This window comes from Hetaerina americana, unplaced genomic scaffold, assembly GCF_022747635.1.
Source record: "Hetaerina americana unplaced genomic scaffold, ioHetAmer1.1.p SCAF_4, whole genome shotgun sequence".
NCBI lineage: Eukaryota > Metazoa > Arthropoda > Insecta > Odonata > Calopterygidae > Hetaerina > Hetaerina americana.
Window position 1 is genome coordinate 40194452 of NW_027286985.1, and position 17725 is coordinate 40212176.

Genomic DNA, 17725 nt, shown 5'->3' on the forward strand with positions numbered 1-17725 from the left:
GACCCCTAATATAGTAAAATGAATTGGGCTCCATTAACCAGCCAAAGCACCTTTGTGAATAGATCTCTATCCTTCCTTCTAAAATTTTACTGCAATCAAAATGACAAATTCCCTACGGAGCAAAGTGACCCAAATTTACATTTGCTTCTGATAATGACATTTGTGATGAACTATCAATTCAAAACTTTTAATTTTACTCGATAACCTAAAAACAGATGCAGTGAAAGCACACTTGACATACATGTACTTCGCCGATGCCACGAAGTTCCCAAAGCATATTAAATTTTAACCAAGCTAATATATCTACAATACAATATTTATAATTTTGTTAAAAGTGCAAAAAATTTAAAATAATAATGATGAATCCATAGTCATGAAAGCAACAAACAATGCAGATGACTTGCATTTTTCAAAAGAGCACTAACAGATGATCATGGGATCGGGTAAAAGCTGTGAAAATCCCAATTGAATATTATTTCGACCACATCAATACAGAGCTATGATCAATGTAAATCCAGATGATCCCAAAGTCTTGATTAGGTATACAAATTCCATATATATATAGTGGCAACTAGATTGTTAAGGCACTCAAATGACTGACATGATATGATATCACATTGACACAAGTCATAGTTTTCAAAATAAGAAAACCAGCAAATCATATGACAGCTACAATACATAATTTTGCATCTAAATACTAAATTTGCATGTATAGAAACTACCCAGTAAGTGCATTGCTCAACAACCTAATTAGGTCAAACGTTAAATATGAAATTAAGAAATATAAAAGCATTCTCAGAATCTAGTTACAGCCAGAACATGATACATCATTGTAGAGAGCTGATCAAAATTTTGGTCTATGAATCGCCATTTGAACAGACAAATCATAAGGGAATTATTTTGTGCAACATGTACGCTTCAATAAAACTGAAAAATGCTACTTTGGTTAGCAAAGGTTAGCTTTTTCCCAGGTAGGTATGAGAAATGCTACCATACACAACCCATTAATAGTCATTCACAAACCTATATTTAGACGTCTTTTGGTAAAAATTAAAAATATTTAAAACAGGCAATTCTGACTAAATGGCATTAAATGAAATGAAGCTGAACTTTTACATTCATTTCTGAATCAAAGTGAATTCTACAACAGTTAGAAAGCTACATACCAGAGTAGCCACTTGTTTTCTATATTCCAGGGGCTTATCCCTCTCTATTACAAAATTTGCAGATATACATGCTTTCCCTTTCTAGATATTTCTCTCAATGATTTGTAATTTTATTGGGTACTTCTAGTTGGTGATCCCTTTCCATTAGACTTGCTATTGGTACCAATGTAATTGTTCTTAGTATGTACAATTTTTTACAAGGTGTGCATGAGTGATGGCCTACACCGTAACATCAAAATAAATAAACAAACAAAAGGTACATTTTTTACAAAAGCAATTCCAGATTCAAAAATCATATTCTTCACTTTTTTTAAATTAGCACTATTCCAGAATTTTGTGAAGAAATATAATAATTCCAGGCTCTTTCCCAACTTTTCCACCTGAGTGAGACCGTTGCATAGGAGAACGGGGAGATGAAGAATGAGATATGAGCAAAAATCATATTATCACCTTCCAATTGTTTCAACATTCCTCTATCCAAAATAAAAAAAATACTGTGAAGATACTAACAATTGTCCCAGAAAACAAAGAGTTGAACTGATTACCAATTGAAGTCCTAAAAATTCCGTTGGCAGTGATGACCACTCTTAAAAATTGATTTACACAGCTGGTGCAATACTAAGCAGAAATTTAGAACACTGAGTAAAAATAATTTTCCACTCACCACTCCTGCTAGAGCTGTTTATTGACACAACGGGTTTCAACAGTAAAATGTGATTGCCACGCATATTGTAACATTCCTCCATCTGTCAACATGTAGGTTGTGGGTACTTGATGCAAAGGGGGACATATTGTGCCCATCCAAATCCTCACTACTTTAGATCCCTTACCTTAACCATTTCCACACACCCATTTCCTTTCCTACACCCTGCCTCCCCAAATGAACCTAATCTATGAATTGCAACATGCGACCAATGTAATGTACAGCATGACAGCTAATACTGAGCAAATATTAATAACAACAAAAATGCTATAAAGCTACACATTATCTTTTTATTTACCTAAAAACCAATATTTTGTGATGGTAAAAATACCCAGAAAACACTGTGACTAGGTAATATGGTATTGGTGACTACTATGGTGGAAATCATAATAGTCATCAATACCACCATAGCATCAAACAATATTCACTGCAGGAACATGTCATTTACAATCAAATGAGAAGAAAACCATCCCAAAATAAATAAATTGGCCACCATTTGACCTCGGATTGTAATGGAAGAAGTCAACATACCAGGAAAGGAACACTCAAACAGCTTTAAAAGATGTTTGTTATGCTCCCCTCGACAAATATTCAGACCCAATGATACCTTCTTTCCTATATCCTGGTCAATGACTTCAAATCAATTCACCCATAGAAATAATCAATTTACCAATTGTAACATATGCCTAAATTCTTCTTCAAGAGGAAATTATCGGCAAAAACATTTTCACGTCCATATTAAAATTAATACAAGTATAAAAAATGTTAGTTAGGGCATATAAAATGGACAAAGTTACAAAGAAAAAGCTTCACATTCTACATAAAAATAACATTTTTAAACAGTTATATGGACATGCTGTTCACCTGGTAATAATTTACCATTTTTTAAATTTTCAGTATGATAGGATTAACACAATTCTTTTTTTTCCAACTTATTCATTACATGACCAGGTTTCATTACAGAATACCATATTCAGGTGACAAAATAAACAAGATTGACACATTTATTCAAGCAAGATTTGGTGACATGAAGATGTTACTAAGTCAAGGAACCTGGTTATGTAATGAATAATTTTATGCACGGCAACTCAAGGTACAGCTTTACTATAGAAATAATCATTAGGATCCACAAAGTGGAAGCATAAAGTTTATTTACTCCAGCGAAGTAACATGAATAGATTTCTTTAAAATAATATTAGATTTCATCTAGCGTGAAATACCTCAATCATTAATTTCAATACTAAACCTTAAAGGATCACCTTTAAACTCTAACCAGTCTGCAATATTAGCAGTATCGGTACTTACAGTTGAATGTCTCCAGAATTTAATCAGCTCATGAATGTCTGTGCTTGGGGCATATAACAGGTAGTCTCTCCATTCATCAAAGTTGATGTTGAGACTGCCATCTTGGTCCATTCTGTAAAATAAGCTCTAGGTCATCTGTGGGAATGAGTGATAGAGCACAACTAACTGGCACGTTTCTAACATTCCATATATCCACCACCGAACAAATCTTACTCTGATCACAATACAGTGAGTTTTATTTTTAACGCAGTGCCAAAATGTTGTGGGAGTCCAACATAAATGCATTATGATATGCTCACATGATCATTGGGCAGACATTATTCAAGTACCCTAAAACACCATGCTGAATTTGTTTTAGAATTTTGAATTATTATGCCACTGAACGAGCCAAACAAAGCAAAGAATCTACATATGGTTAATTCTAGTTATTACGACAGTAAAATATAAAGTGAAAAAAGATTGCATTACCTACTTACTTGTTCATGGTTAGTATGAAAATCCTGGATTGGGAAATTAACAGCATAATTTAGCACATTGGATTCTAAATAAGCAGTCCCCATTGCTTTTCACTAATACCTTAAACACTTTATTGGCATGGGATAACTAGCAATAGCACAATAGTAAATTAATACATGTATTGAGTATTTTATAACTTTTTTCTTACACAAATAGCCTAATAGTCACTCAGGGCCACAAGCACAGGTCGCATTGAGCCTAGCAGCATCCAAAACTTAATACAAAGCATTATTAGTGACAATTCAAAAGCAGACCAAGAATGACATGATTTTTTCATTTCCTAGTAAAACATGTATGCTATGGCGTTTCGTATGGCTGCATTATTTTTCCATTTTACATCATTATATCCACTGCCATCTGAATTGAATAATCAGCTTGAATACATTCTAATCTAGGAGAAGCTTAAGAATTCTCTAGGCTATTACTTGAAAAAACACATGCTCACCTAAGAGTAGTCTAAACCATCACTTCAAAAATTTCCCATCACCAGATTTTCAGAGACTTTCAATAGAGAAGCAAGAGGTCCCATGCCTGGGAAAGAGATATTTCTGAGTATGCAGCATCGAAAATGAGAACAAATGCGGAAAAATAAAAAGTTAAAATAAAGGAGCTAGATGAAAAGAAAAGCATATTTTAATGTCAGGCAGGGGAGATAATGCTATTCATGCAGTATTAACCATGCATACAAAAAGAAAATAGATAATAAATAAAAATATTTAAAAAATGAATACATAAATAAGGACATGGGGACTTTAAAAAACCATAGCCAATGAAAATTACAGTATGCTTCATATATTAGCATAAAACTGTCTTTTTCCATTAGAAAGAATATCCTTCTACATGGTATTTTTAAAAAGAGGAGGATAAAGAGGCAAAATATAACAGCATAATGCACCAAGGCTACTGGGGTAAAAGAATTCCCATTAAATCATCTTGTAGAAAGTAAAATTAGTACAATGAAATCGATTTGCCCGCCCACAATGCGGCTCATAAGAAACGTTGCTATCATTCCTGTGGCTAAAAAAACAAATTACTTTCTCAAGTAAAAGGCTCTCTCATTACAAATTTATTGCCAATATAAGCATATAATAAAAAATTAATTTTACATTCTTACCTCTGTAATAAGTTCATGGCTTCTTTCCTGTCGATTTCAACACCCAGATCTTTGAATGCCCTAATTAATTCTTCTAAGTCAATCTTACCTACAGGGAGGAATATTAATTTGTTCATTTGCAAAGAATGGGACTGGTAACTGTCAATGTCCAAATGAAAGAAAAGTACGCGGTGCTAAATTGGCGGAATTAACTTACCATCTTTATTCTTATCCAGGTGGGAGAAGACCAATCTCAAGTTTTTTTCGTGTTCTCTAACGTAATGTATGAATTCTGCAAGACTGACATCCCCACTTTTATTTTGGTCAGACCGCTCGATGAATTTCTGTTAGAACAACATTATCACAAAATAAGGATAAAAAATAACCCATTACACGCGATCAAATTCAGCGCTTCTACAAATTATGTTTAAATTGTTAATATAATTCCACAAAGTGACCTACGACAGGTAACCAGTCTGGGCCTGAGGTCGCCGACAGATTGACATATTGAAACATAATTTACATTATAGAGCAGAATTACCTGTGCATAGCCATGGTGAACGCCGAATTCCTTTAGTGCTTCTGATAAGTCATGAATATCAATTCTTCCATTACCGTCTATGTCTAATGTCTTAAACAATTTTCCAAGTCTTTCTTCTTCTTCCAGGGGTAGTTCATGCAGATAATGCGGCGGGTGGCCGAATTGCCCGTGGTGATTCCCGTTATTCACCATTATGACACTCAATTTAGGCAAATATGATCATATCTCAGTATTATTTAAACATTATTACTAACCGTCTGCTCTATCATTGATCTACCTAATATAAGTAAACTTTCGACAGCGGTTCCGCACTGCGACTGATCCTTGCGCCTCTACCGGCAGCACACGTAACTATAGAAAAGTTGAGTTAAGGAAAATTATTTGAATTCTCGGTCCCAATGAACAAGAGCATGCCATTATTTAAATCGAAAAGGTACCCTGATAAGCATAATTTAGTGTACAGCAGCGTCAAGGAAACATATTTAGGGAAGAGATAAGTATTATTTCCCTGAAAAGTCTGAGTGTAATTAGTAATCAGATATGTTATATGAATAAATAACTAAATACTTCCTACATGCCAAATTCTATTTTAATCATACAAATATTTCCCGATTCAAGTATCCTAAAGAGGTTATTTTCATGTGCTTGAAACTTATAAAAAATAAAATATGTTCTGATTTTTTATCAAATAAAATGGAGATATTTTCGGAAACCATATGATATTGTTTTTACAAGGATATTTATTCATAATGAGGTAGGTAGAGCATAATGATAGAACTTAAAATATAGATGTGCCATTTTAGACATTCGGCTATTAGTATCACTAGTTCAGTGAAGGTATGTCGAGCATATTTATTAAAGAATAATAAGAGGTGTGCGGAAGTTGGAGATACACGGCGTGAAGACGAATGCCAACCTAAACTCACTACGGGATTATTAAGACTTTTTAAAAGTGTTCAAATAATGAGAATATTATCTGAAGCTTTTAAATCACAGTTTCCTTTCTACCTCAGACATATAATATATAGTATTTCCCAATTTCGGAAATACCCTGTTTACAAGTGAACGCCTCAAAAAATCCTTTCGCGTCGATTGAGCTTTGTTGTGATATGGATAAATGATCAAAAAGATTGTGAGAACACCTTATAGGTAATTAGGTTTTACTTGACACCCGATGAGTAGCACTACTCTCTCGTGGTTTACCGTAGTCCTGGTTGATTTTTCTTAAATTTATCTGATTCCTAGCTCGCGTAGCAAAAATTCACACTAAAATTCTTTTCGCATTGCTTATTAATTAAGTCATCGCTTTACTGTGAATTTGAATTACATTATTTCATGATAGACATAATTCATTAGGGATTATAGACAGCGATTTTGTTTCAATATTTTCACTAGTTCTTTGAAAGTTAATTTCCTGCGAAAAACACAAGGGCTGGGAAATGTTTGCGTTAGGTACTGTGCCAAAAACCTTTCATTTCGTTCACCAAAGATATACATTAAAAGGTTTTGTAGTGGGTGTTTTGGGGCACAGGATATAGATGTTTATTAACATGCTCCGATTTTCCACAACTTTGGGTCCAAGAGAGACTTCTGATTGTGAGTAATTTTGAGTGGTTCTCCAATTTCAACTTATGAACAGTACGGAGAGCACCGGAATGATAGGTATATAGCATTGGATGAAAATTTATTAAACACTTTATTATTGTACAGGTATTAAGAGAAGGGTAGTCATAATTCCTGGAGTCTTTCCATGTGAAATCATAACAATTCTTTGTAAAATTTGAGAAGAACTACTTTTAATGTTTTGAGTTGGCATGGTGATGTATTGTAATCTTGAGTTTAGTGAGAACTATTATTCTACAAAGTATGTGTACATAAAATGTATGTGACTTTGGTAAAGAATTGATTTGCTGTACTATGAGTTTGAAATTACGAGTACAATTTTGATGAAATTCAAAAGCTACATAGATGCAGTCTCTAAAGGCATTGAAATTTAAAATGAATAATACTTTTTGAAAATAATTTCAAAATGACATCCACTTAAACTAAAATAATTCGTTTTTCACGAAAAAATATCACTACATATAACGTACACTTTTTATTTGGTTGAATTTTTACTGGTCTTATTTCATCTATCAACGTTACCAACTGCTAAAATCCTTTTCCGTGAGAAAAACCTTGAGTATATTTGGGCTAAAACATGTATCAGTCGTTTTCCGGTAGTAAAATTACGGAGTCAATATAAAAATTTAAATTTTTTACGAGGCTAATACTGGGCGAGCACGCCATGCATAATACAGGTATTATTCTTTCGCCTTAAAATGTGGTAAAATAGCGCTGTTTAGCGAAATAGTGTTGCTCAGCGAAATAGCTCAGCCCAGAGGTGTACTGCACGAGGTCATAAGTCAACATATCTTGACCTCAGATGATAGCAAAACGTTCGAACACCCTTGATATCTACTCGGGAAACGGGATTCCTGGAGTTAAAAAAAGCCTTGGTCAGAATATGCTCCAAGTGAATGCTCTTACTGTTATCTTCAACATTGCATATTATATGGATGCACGCAGATAACATAGCACTGAAATAAACAAAGACATAATTGAACAGCCATTAGTGTAATCCTAAGAGGATACTAAAAAATTTTGAAAGCTATAAAATCTAAAAACACTCGAAAACTTCGTGAATTCGTATTAACTGATCAAAGAATAAACTAAAAACTCAGCCACTACTTGAAAAATAAACACGAAAATCATTCATATCTAGGTTGCAGGTGTAAGAAACAGCGAATTAGCAGTCGATATAATCCAGCCTCTTCCGTGCCCACTCCTGGTCGATATAATTGTTGAATTTTTGGATTGATCTATCATTGTTAATGTAATTCGATAGTTGTACAACATATACATATATCGCTATTCCACTTCTGAGAAGCCGTAGCGAGCTCCTATTATCATAGCCCGATCCATTTGCTTTTAATTTACTATGCCCTCCTCACTAAGTATACTTCGTGTGTCTCACGACTCCCCTCCTTAATTTCTTTGTGACGAACCTGAAGATTCCAAGAACGACGACGTATCTCACTGTGGTGACGTAGGCACTTTGGAGGTTAACGGTACCAATGCCAGACGTTGGCCTCTATCGTGTGATGACTTCATGCTGCCATAGCAGTTTCTTATATCCGCGATCTTACACGTGGCTAAAAAGATCGAATCTGGGATTCGATGTGACGCATAAATATTCATCTCACTCTCCAAAGCTCCTTGAATATTTCTAGGAAGAATCACTTATCTTCCAGTGAACACAACGCTAAACTTCGTAATTTCATCCCGGGAGATGATGTGTGTTCGGGAGGGAAGTTTTGCTATTTGCGATCGTAATTGTGCGGGTAACTCAGTCGTTTGGAATCAATATTTAACAATAATCGTCAGAGCCATACGATATTTAGGCTTCGACAGGGGAGAATCTTCCTCTCTGAGCTCATTCTATCCACCCACATTCCTAGTCAGCCTGCATCTCAAAAGTCGAATCTATCGGTGGCGATCCATCTGATGATTCCCACCGCTCTGTGATATAACGGCTTAAAAAAAAGAATACCGGAATCCTTCATTGGCCTCTTTTTGGCCACTATGCGTTGAACAAGGACGAGCTAGATTCAGATGGGAAATGTCATGGGTTCGAGCAGTGAACCGCCTTTTAAGTCGCACAGACAGGGACAAATGAGCAAAATGAAAACACCAAAGGGTGCAAATTTGATTTTTTCGTGTGAAAATATGATAATGTAAAAGACGGGAAGCTTTAAATTAGTGTTTCGAAACGAAATAGTTACTTGGTCTCACGGTTTTAAGAACCCGCCGAATTCCTTAAACTTTGTGACCATGCCTCGTTTCCACAAATTTATGTCTACCGCATTAAAACTTATTCGGTGTTTGCTTGAGATACCGCAATACGAGCAGGGCATTGCAAACACGAGCTCTAGCTTTTCTCGAGCTCTATTCGCTATGCATTCCAGCATATCCAATCCGTGGAGACTGTGGGTTGGAACTATGTCCCATATAACCTTACTCGGCACATGCGCCTGCAAATTGCAAGCTAATCTTTGTTGAAAATTGCATATCTAAAGGCAAAAAAAGCTGAGTGATTTCTTTGGAAAATTCCGGATAAATATTCAAGCAATATGATTTTGTGCTGATAAGAAGAGGGAAACGGCAAGAACTGAAAAACCACACCCGCTTACATGCGAATTTCACATGTCTTTGAGCTTTATTCGAGATGAATGCCACCCTCACCCACCACATAAATTCTCTGGCAGATTTATGTTCCAGATTAATTGGTCTAAGATTAAGAATTAAGGCGCTCACACTTTTAGCATCTCATTTGATGAACACTGTTACACCGTTCTGAAGGAGCCCTCCAAACGACCTCTCAACACAAATAGCAGGGAGTGTAAATCTATCGAACTACCGCAGTTGCAGTTATTTTGTGTACACGCGAGGCTACCAAGTCGCTATTCATCTTCCACAGCATGCAGAAGGCAGGAAAAAAATACTTTCTGACACACCAAGGAAGCCATGCCTGGGACGGGATTAGAGCCAACGGCATTCGGGTTAGTCTGCGAGCGCCATGCTCATCAGACCGGACGGGTTCAGCCCGAGTCTCCTAACGTTAAATATTCACTCCTGTCGAGCTCTCCGAATAGCAATCGAACGGATCAGCGTCAATTCTAGGGATTGATCCCTTTGCGAGGTTTGCTCGTAATGAGTCAAAGGATGTAATAGACCGCGCCGTTGCCACAGCCTCATTTGTGTGGCCTCGGACGGGCATCGAGGGATCCAGGTTTGGGCGAATGGATTATTTTACACTTGTTGCATCGTAATGTGCAATGGCGAATGACTCCGTTAAAAGTTACTCTCGTGGGGTATCCTGAAGTTTCTTTGAAAATGAATTTATTATGTCGTATTCGTCAAAATAATTCATGGGTCCAGTTGCGGCTTATTTGTCGGAGCCAGAATAATCATGGATGTACGGATAATTATTATGAAAGGTAAACTACCGTTGTTCCTCATATCTCTAAAAGCCTCTTATCTGCGCTAACTCCTCTGCTCAAAATACTGAGTTCCTTAAAAACCGAGCAATGCCGCGCACCATATTTAAAGCCTTGATATTTAGAAATCCTCATCGACTGCTTAATGCCTAAGCCATCGATTGCATTGATGCCTAAGGGTGCCATGAATTTTAATGTCACGAGACATCGTGGTGTTCCGTGCAAGTGCAATTTCAACCGTAAACCTGAACCGAATGACGTTGCGTAATTTTTTCATTGGTTAAACTATGAACGGAGCGGTTAAAATGGAGAGCGTCGTCAACCAATTGCAAACATCGCGACAAATCCAAATTGCGGCCGCGCGCAATGAATATACAACCGGATTATCTACCTCAATTCTGCCTCGTTACTGGAAAGTATTTTTGAAATTGCATTTTTCTGGGAAGGTCGTGGGCGAGTGGATTGCGCAGCGGTTGAATTTAGATCTGCTGTTCGAACGCCGTTCATCCCTGTTGCGACTGCATCATGGCTGTTATTCATCCGGAGCGGAGGTACGCGCCATCTGCGATTGCCGCAAAATTCCTTCCGAGGTCATCCGGATGTTCGTGGAACTAGGAAGGTGCTACGCCCTGCGAAGCGAAGTGGGAGTCGGAGGAATCTTACTCGGGAGAGAGACTCTGTTCGGACGAAATTGAAACCACTCCTTCCATGAATAACCCTATTTCATAATACGGAGCGAAGCAACAAACCAATTGCATGAAGTTATGATTTGGCGAGGTAGAGCATGAATGTATTAAACGCCCACAGCCGAGGGCATCTGATGAGTGGCAGCGGACAAGAAATAGATCATCTTAATCAGTGATGGATTTGATGCTGGAAGTGGTTGACCTCCGAACCTAACGAACATTGGGAATTTAGTAATGTCATGCGTGCGTGAATACTAAAAATCTTTTAATTGTAATTTTATTTACTAGAATGAACATAATCCAATAGTAAAAGTGACAGACTAGTTTCTCTTTTATGATTAGGCGGTGGTAAAAATAAAACAATTAAAAAATGCAACACAACTATATGGTTGTTTATTATTGTATTGCTTAGTATCTAGGATAAAAATATTGAACTTCACTTTAAATTGTAAATCCGAAAAACGTAGAGAAAATGGATGGAGTAAAATTGAAATGCAGTGGTATTCTGAAGGCCTTGATAGAAGGGAGCACGTTCTGAAAGCGGAGTCGAGGGAGCTGGAAGAAGTGGGGTTTTTGTACAGTATAAACGGAGGCAGAAGTTACGAAGAGATTACTAAGAAATAGGAAGTTCCCACGATACTTATAAATAAATAAACGCTGGGGACCGTTCAAAATCTTCCTTTTAAATAGGCAGACTATCCTGATTGACATCTGTTAACGAAAATATTCCTCCATTTGGTCAATCTTACTATGAAAACTAATGAAGACATCTAGAATATTACAACAAAGAAAAAGGAAACTAAATTTTATTTGGTTAAAATAACGATGAAATCTAACGATACTGGCATACAGTATACTGATTTTAGTAAGCCGATATAACATTCGATATTTAATTGCAAGATTCGCCTGGTCTGCGAACTTAACATAAATATCCCACAGCGGTTATGCATGCGTGAAGAAAACGGATCCTCCCTTGGAGGGGTTTTGAGACAGCTGCACCAGGGAGGATGGGAATATTTTGGCCCGAAGAAGAAAAAAGAAGAATGTTTGAGATTTTGGACAGCTGGTGACTCACGAGGTATTTTAATTCGGAGCGGGAAACTGTTTCCCTTTCCCCTCCCGAAGGAATTTGGTGGTAATCCGAATTCAATGAGCAAGAGGAAATCAGATGGTTCAGGAAATTTGGGCAAAATTACCGGTTCAATAAAATGATAGGGAGATCAAATTAAGCATGTATCGTAATTGTGACATTTTAACACATAAATATATTAAACACTGATCATGTTTTGGTCTGTGGATTTGGAGTAAGAGTAGGATTTGTGGAATCGGAGTATTGATGTTATTTTTACAGTTTCGGAATTACAGTCGACAACGAGTCTCCCGATTTCATTTTCATTCACATTGTTCACGACTCTTTCATTTCTCTATTTAATGATCGCATTACCGATTTTAACTATGACAACTTCTCGAGCACCCCATAATCAACGAATTTAATTAACGGTAATGACTATGCCTAGTTAAGTATCACCTTCATGCAATAAGATGTGAGAGAGCATACTTTATATAGAGACGAACGGACTTCGGGGAAGCATTCAAATGAAGAAGATAAGAAGGGGTGATACTTTGCTCCATCCATACCTCAGCTTGAACATACCTCTGGAATTTGAAACCCATCAGTGGAATTTTAAATTTCTAAACTGAAAACAAACCCAAAACAAAGGCGCTCAGTTCATTAAGTATTACTACCAACGAGCAACTGGTAGAAGATGAACATCGTACACCTATTATTAGGACAATTCGTGAAGAACTACGTTAACTGAAGAAGCATTTGAAAATAGACCGTAAGTGACGTCCATTACGCAAGATGTTAGGGAAAGAATATTGACAATTTTGAGCAGTCGGTGTTGTAAGATTCCTAAACTTAGTGGGGAAGGAGTTGTAGGTTCCAAAAATTGTAGAAGGATGTAGCGATTGAAATTAATGGGAAAGCACGAAGAAATGCTGCACATGGTAGGTAAAGAACGCTGTTTGAAGAAATTAGAAAAATAGAAGATGGATGAAGGATAACCGAGAACCAAAGTGATATTGAAGACTGTAATAGAGGGCATAACTAATAGGTAAGTGAGAAAGAGATAGGAAATGTTAAGTGATTTTGAGCAGCTTGAAGGAGAGGGTATGTTGAGCCAAAAAATCGTTTATTTGAAAATAATGTGTTAGAGTATTTATTATGCAGGTAATGCTTGCATAATAAATGCAATGTAACCTGTAATGCAAAGTAACAGGGTATTCTGCATGTTCTTCGCGTTTTCACAGCGCTCGTTGGTTTAAAAAGACAAGTTTCTCCAGCCTTCCAGCCGGCGTCTTCAGGTCGCAGGTAAATTGTTGCAAGTTTTGCCACATTTATGTGGGCTATCCCTTTATATTGCCTTGCATTTAGGCTTAGCGCTACATTCTAAATTTTCCGGTTGACGGAGAACCCTATTCCAAGCGTTGCGCAGTGGGATTCAGTCTACTGAGTTTTTGCAGCGTTTTCACTATCTCGATTGTTTCTTCTAATTTATTCCAATGTTCATCGAGGCTTTTTAGCATAGCAGTTCTTAGCCCTTGGGTCCATAAAAAACCATACTTGACTGGTAGTTAAAGTAGTGCTACAAAAATGTATAAAAAACGATAGGCTAAACCTTAATAGTTACTCTAAAATAAACTCTTACCCAATCGAATTGATAGTTTCAAGGTAAAATGGCCAAAAAATTCCACTTTTACTTCGGATCGCGGGATATTGCATAGGGAACTCTCAAGGTATGAATTTAAGTGCTCATGCACAAAAAAGAAGTTGCAAACCATCGTATTTCTACTTCCAGCGGACTCTTACGGCCTCGCTTTCGTTCCTTCTCCCCCTCGCATCCATAATTTTGAATATGAAGGAGGAATACAATTATTATTACCATCGGTAATCTACCGATGAAGGAAGATTTTGTATCTATAAAATAAAGGTTGGACATGTAGTAGCTAATATGTTTGCCAGAATGGCATTGCCACGAATATTCTATAACAGGGGTCAATCTTTCAAAGATCGGGTATGGGGTTGCTTTCAGGGTGCTGATGAGAATAAGAGGGAAGCTGATGCTTCCGAAAAGTCGTCGGCATCCAAGACGTTCTATTTCTGTGCTTTCCAAAGATTAGCTGTCGCCTTCCGGTAAATGGAAAGCGGGATACAAACAACGGCGCCCGTTCGGACCAACTGGGAGCGGGTAGACAATGAGCTCACGATCAGTGTAAAATATAACAAAGCTAAATACATGATCGAATATATTTACCCCGCTGGTGGAATCAAAATTTCTTTTTTGACCACACTGCCGAATGACATTCCTAGAATTTATGCATTACTGCTCACTACTGCAACTCTGACTGCATTGAGCATCAATTACATCGAATGTGATTTCATCATCGATGCAGGCGCTGCTTGCCTTACTAAAATACAAAAAAACAACCGGTTTTACAACAAAAATGCAAAATTATATAAAATAACGACGATTAAAAAATAATACCAAAGTGGGTAGTAACTAGTTTAATTTAAATCAATTGATGAGCTGCATGCATTGAAACTTTCAGCGACGCAACAAATGAGTCTGAATAGGGAGGCTTGTAAGTTTCAAGTCCGTATGCAATCGGTCACCAAGTTCACAACCTGTACCCATGGTAACCGACTCCATAATCAGTGGCAATGTGCTTTGTACTCGTCTAGACTAAATGGATTAATATTCTAACAATTATTATAAACGTGATGGGGGTGGATTCTTTGTTAATTTTTGCTGTTTAGGATAGATAGGTTGGTTCGGATAGATAAGTTGGTTAGACGGCAAAATATGACATCAGAATCTCAGCGGGCACCCGCGTTAGTAATTCCGTTCGAAATGTTTAAGTTTCAAACGCCCCTTCCCAAGTACTGCGCTTACATTCTCTGACGTAGGCCTGGTTGTATTACCAAATATATACAATCATGTCAGCATGATAGATAACGTAAGAAAGTAAGTAGACTCATAAGAGAAAGAATCAATGAATGAAGCATGTCTACATGAGTTTCCACCTCAGGAAATCAAAATTCAGCTCCTCTGACCCTGGTGTTAATTTGTGAAAAATAGGGAAAAATGAATGGAAAGATAGTCGATATATCCACCTCGGCACACCTGAATCATTTATTTTTATTGGAATAGAAATATGTCAAAAATGTTTTACTTTGAGTAGCTTGCCTCCACGTTTGTATTCCCGCAAATTCCAGAAGTTATATCTGCATACCAAAATTGATTTAATCTCGAGTGTCAGTAGGGCTCGCATACAAAAATTTGCATGACCAAATGAAGCAATCGATTAAACAATCATTAAGTCATCTTTTGATGAAAATTTACCAAAGAAACTTGCAGCTGAAGTTTTATGACTGTGGGCAATCAAAATTAAACTAATAAAACGTAGGTGTACTTGAGAAATCTCAATATTTACCATTGACCACGAAAAATTTAATACCGGACTGATCTTTAGCATCTAGTATACTCAAAAGGACTAATTGGAGTGGGACGAAAGGAGTCTCTTTGGAGTTAAAATAAAAGTATAAACTTGCCTCCATCTCAAAGATATTCATTAAATAGAAAATTTCCTTTGTGAACCCTGGATCCGAGGATGTTGACAAAGCATAGGGACCATTTCCAAAAAGGTTAAACTATGTCTCATCGCATTTTCCCTTCAAATAAAAGGCGCTGCAAAATATTCATTATCCTGGGCCTAAGTAATTCTGGCGCACCAATTTAATTTTGCGCGACGGCCACATCTCGTAATTTGACGATTATTCTTCCACCGCCATCTGAACCATCAGCACTTTAACTTCATCCTTTGAGGAATGATAAGCTGTATATGGGACTTTTATAATACCTCTGTAAACTCAATTTCCATGACTCTATCTGGAAGTAAGGTCTTACAGGGTTCGTCCGGAAAATAAGTGTACTGAGCTCAGGAAAAAAAATTATTACACTTTTACATATCTTAAGCTAATATTCCTCAAAATAGGACCCTTGTGAGTCGATACACTTGTTCCAGCGGCGTTCCCATTCCTGGAACGCTCCCGCGAAGGTATCATCGGGAACCTCTCGAAGACTCGTCGTCGACCTGTTCTCTGCCCTCCACGAACATCTTGTGCCACCGAAAGATCATGTTTCTGGACATGGCTGACTCCCCGTAAGCCTGGTTAATCATACCGACAGTTTCGGTAGACGATTTCCCAAGCTTTACCGCAAATTTGATGGAATAACGCTGCTCCAAAAACTTCGGCATCGCGTTCCGTGACGTGGGTCGAGCGTGGAGGTTCGCGTTAACAGAGCTCCTCACTACACCACAGCTCAGAGCCGACTGCCTTTTTCAGCGTCGCTTGCCAACATACCCCCCTCCAATCGCAGCCCGTCAGAGCGGTGCTGGGCGCGCCTGGAGCGGCGCGCCCAGCCCAGGAGTCAGTACACTTATTTTCCGGACGAACCCTGTACTTCCAGATAGAGTCGTGGAAATTGGTGCAGGAATACCTCAAGATTTCCTTTGCTACGTTGATGAGTCCAAAAAGAGAGTTTAGAATGCTCGGTTGCCGTCTGTGCATTGCATTAATAATGCTTTAACGATAACATCCTGTTCATACGATACTCTTAAATGAGTTATCGAAATGAAAAATGATTGCAGATGTAAAAATATCTTTTGAAGGTGACAGATATTTGGGATGACAATAAATCGAGGATTTTTCCTGTAGGAGTACCAGATGTTTTTAATGGAATGCATGATGTTGTTGACAAAAAACAGCATGAAATATTTCAGCTTAGGCAAAGGGAATGTAAACAGCCGTCTAGAGGTGAGAAATGATCATGATCTTTACTAAGGAAAACGTTCCTCACAGAGAAACCCTACAAATGCACCAGCTAGTTCAAGGAAAATAATAGAACGCGAGGGCTGCAGTAATTTTACCGATAGCACAGCGATAAATATGCTTCATATGATGTAAATATGCTTTGTGATTCTTTAAAGGCAATTCAATTTTTTTTCTTTTTTAAGAAGTTTGACACTATTTTCTTTGATGCGGAACAAGCATGAAACGGATGGTATGATAAAGATGACCACTGAACGTAAGGGAGGATAGTGCATTTCCATCTGAAAAGGTCTCGAAAGTTTAAAAAACCAACTCTTAATAAATAGCAATTAGAGGATTGCAGGGAAGTCCGCGGAGATAATATGCTTTGAAGCCCCACTTCGCTGTGTTTGGGCACCTTACTTTTTATCATTCTCAACACTCTCAATTAGTTCAGAACTGTTTAAATAATTACATCGCGTGAAAATCCACACTTATTAATGAATAAATTTAAAATTATCCGTCTCAATGTTGTGCGAAAAATAAATAACAGCCAAATTAAATGGTATTTAAATTAGTCCAGGTGCAACTTAGAATCAATAAAATTTAAACGACATGTGGTAAAATCAAGTTTTGCATTGCTAAAAAATGCCTTCCCTCTGATGGAGTATGCAGTAATAACCTTTGGAAGTTTTCGCGATAAAAAACAATGGGTATCACGGCGGAGAACCCCATTACTCGAGCACTAATCTAATTCTCAGTGCTTGAAAAAACTATTTTTCTCCGATCAATATCCATTGT

The 17725-nt window shown here is 37.2% G+C and overlaps 1 protein-coding gene across 2 annotated transcripts in view; it reads right to left on the bottom strand.

Moving 5' to 3' along the window:
• Positions 1 to 5645, bottom strand: part of SCaMC (Short Calcium-binding Mitochondrial Carrier) — a 120575-nt gene extending 114930 nt beyond the window's left edge. Inside the window, exons 1-4 of one of the 2 annotated variants that reach the window (XM_071590928.1) lie at positions 5325 to 5645; positions 5001 to 5127; positions 4805 to 4892; positions 3175 to 3286 (exon numbers count right to left, since the gene is read on the bottom strand). In XM_071590928.1, coding sequence (XP_071447029.1) covers positions 3175 to 3286; positions 4805 to 4892; positions 5001 to 5127; positions 5325 to 5516 — 519 coding nt within the window. In that variant the 5' untranslated portion in view covers positions 5517 to 5645. Of the gene's footprint in view, positions 1 to 3174; positions 3287 to 4135; positions 4224 to 4804; positions 4893 to 5000; positions 5128 to 5324 lie in introns of those variants that run through there. The other variant, XM_071590930.1, reaches the window with a different exon arrangement.
• Positions 5646 to 17725: the final 12080 nt, after the last annotated feature.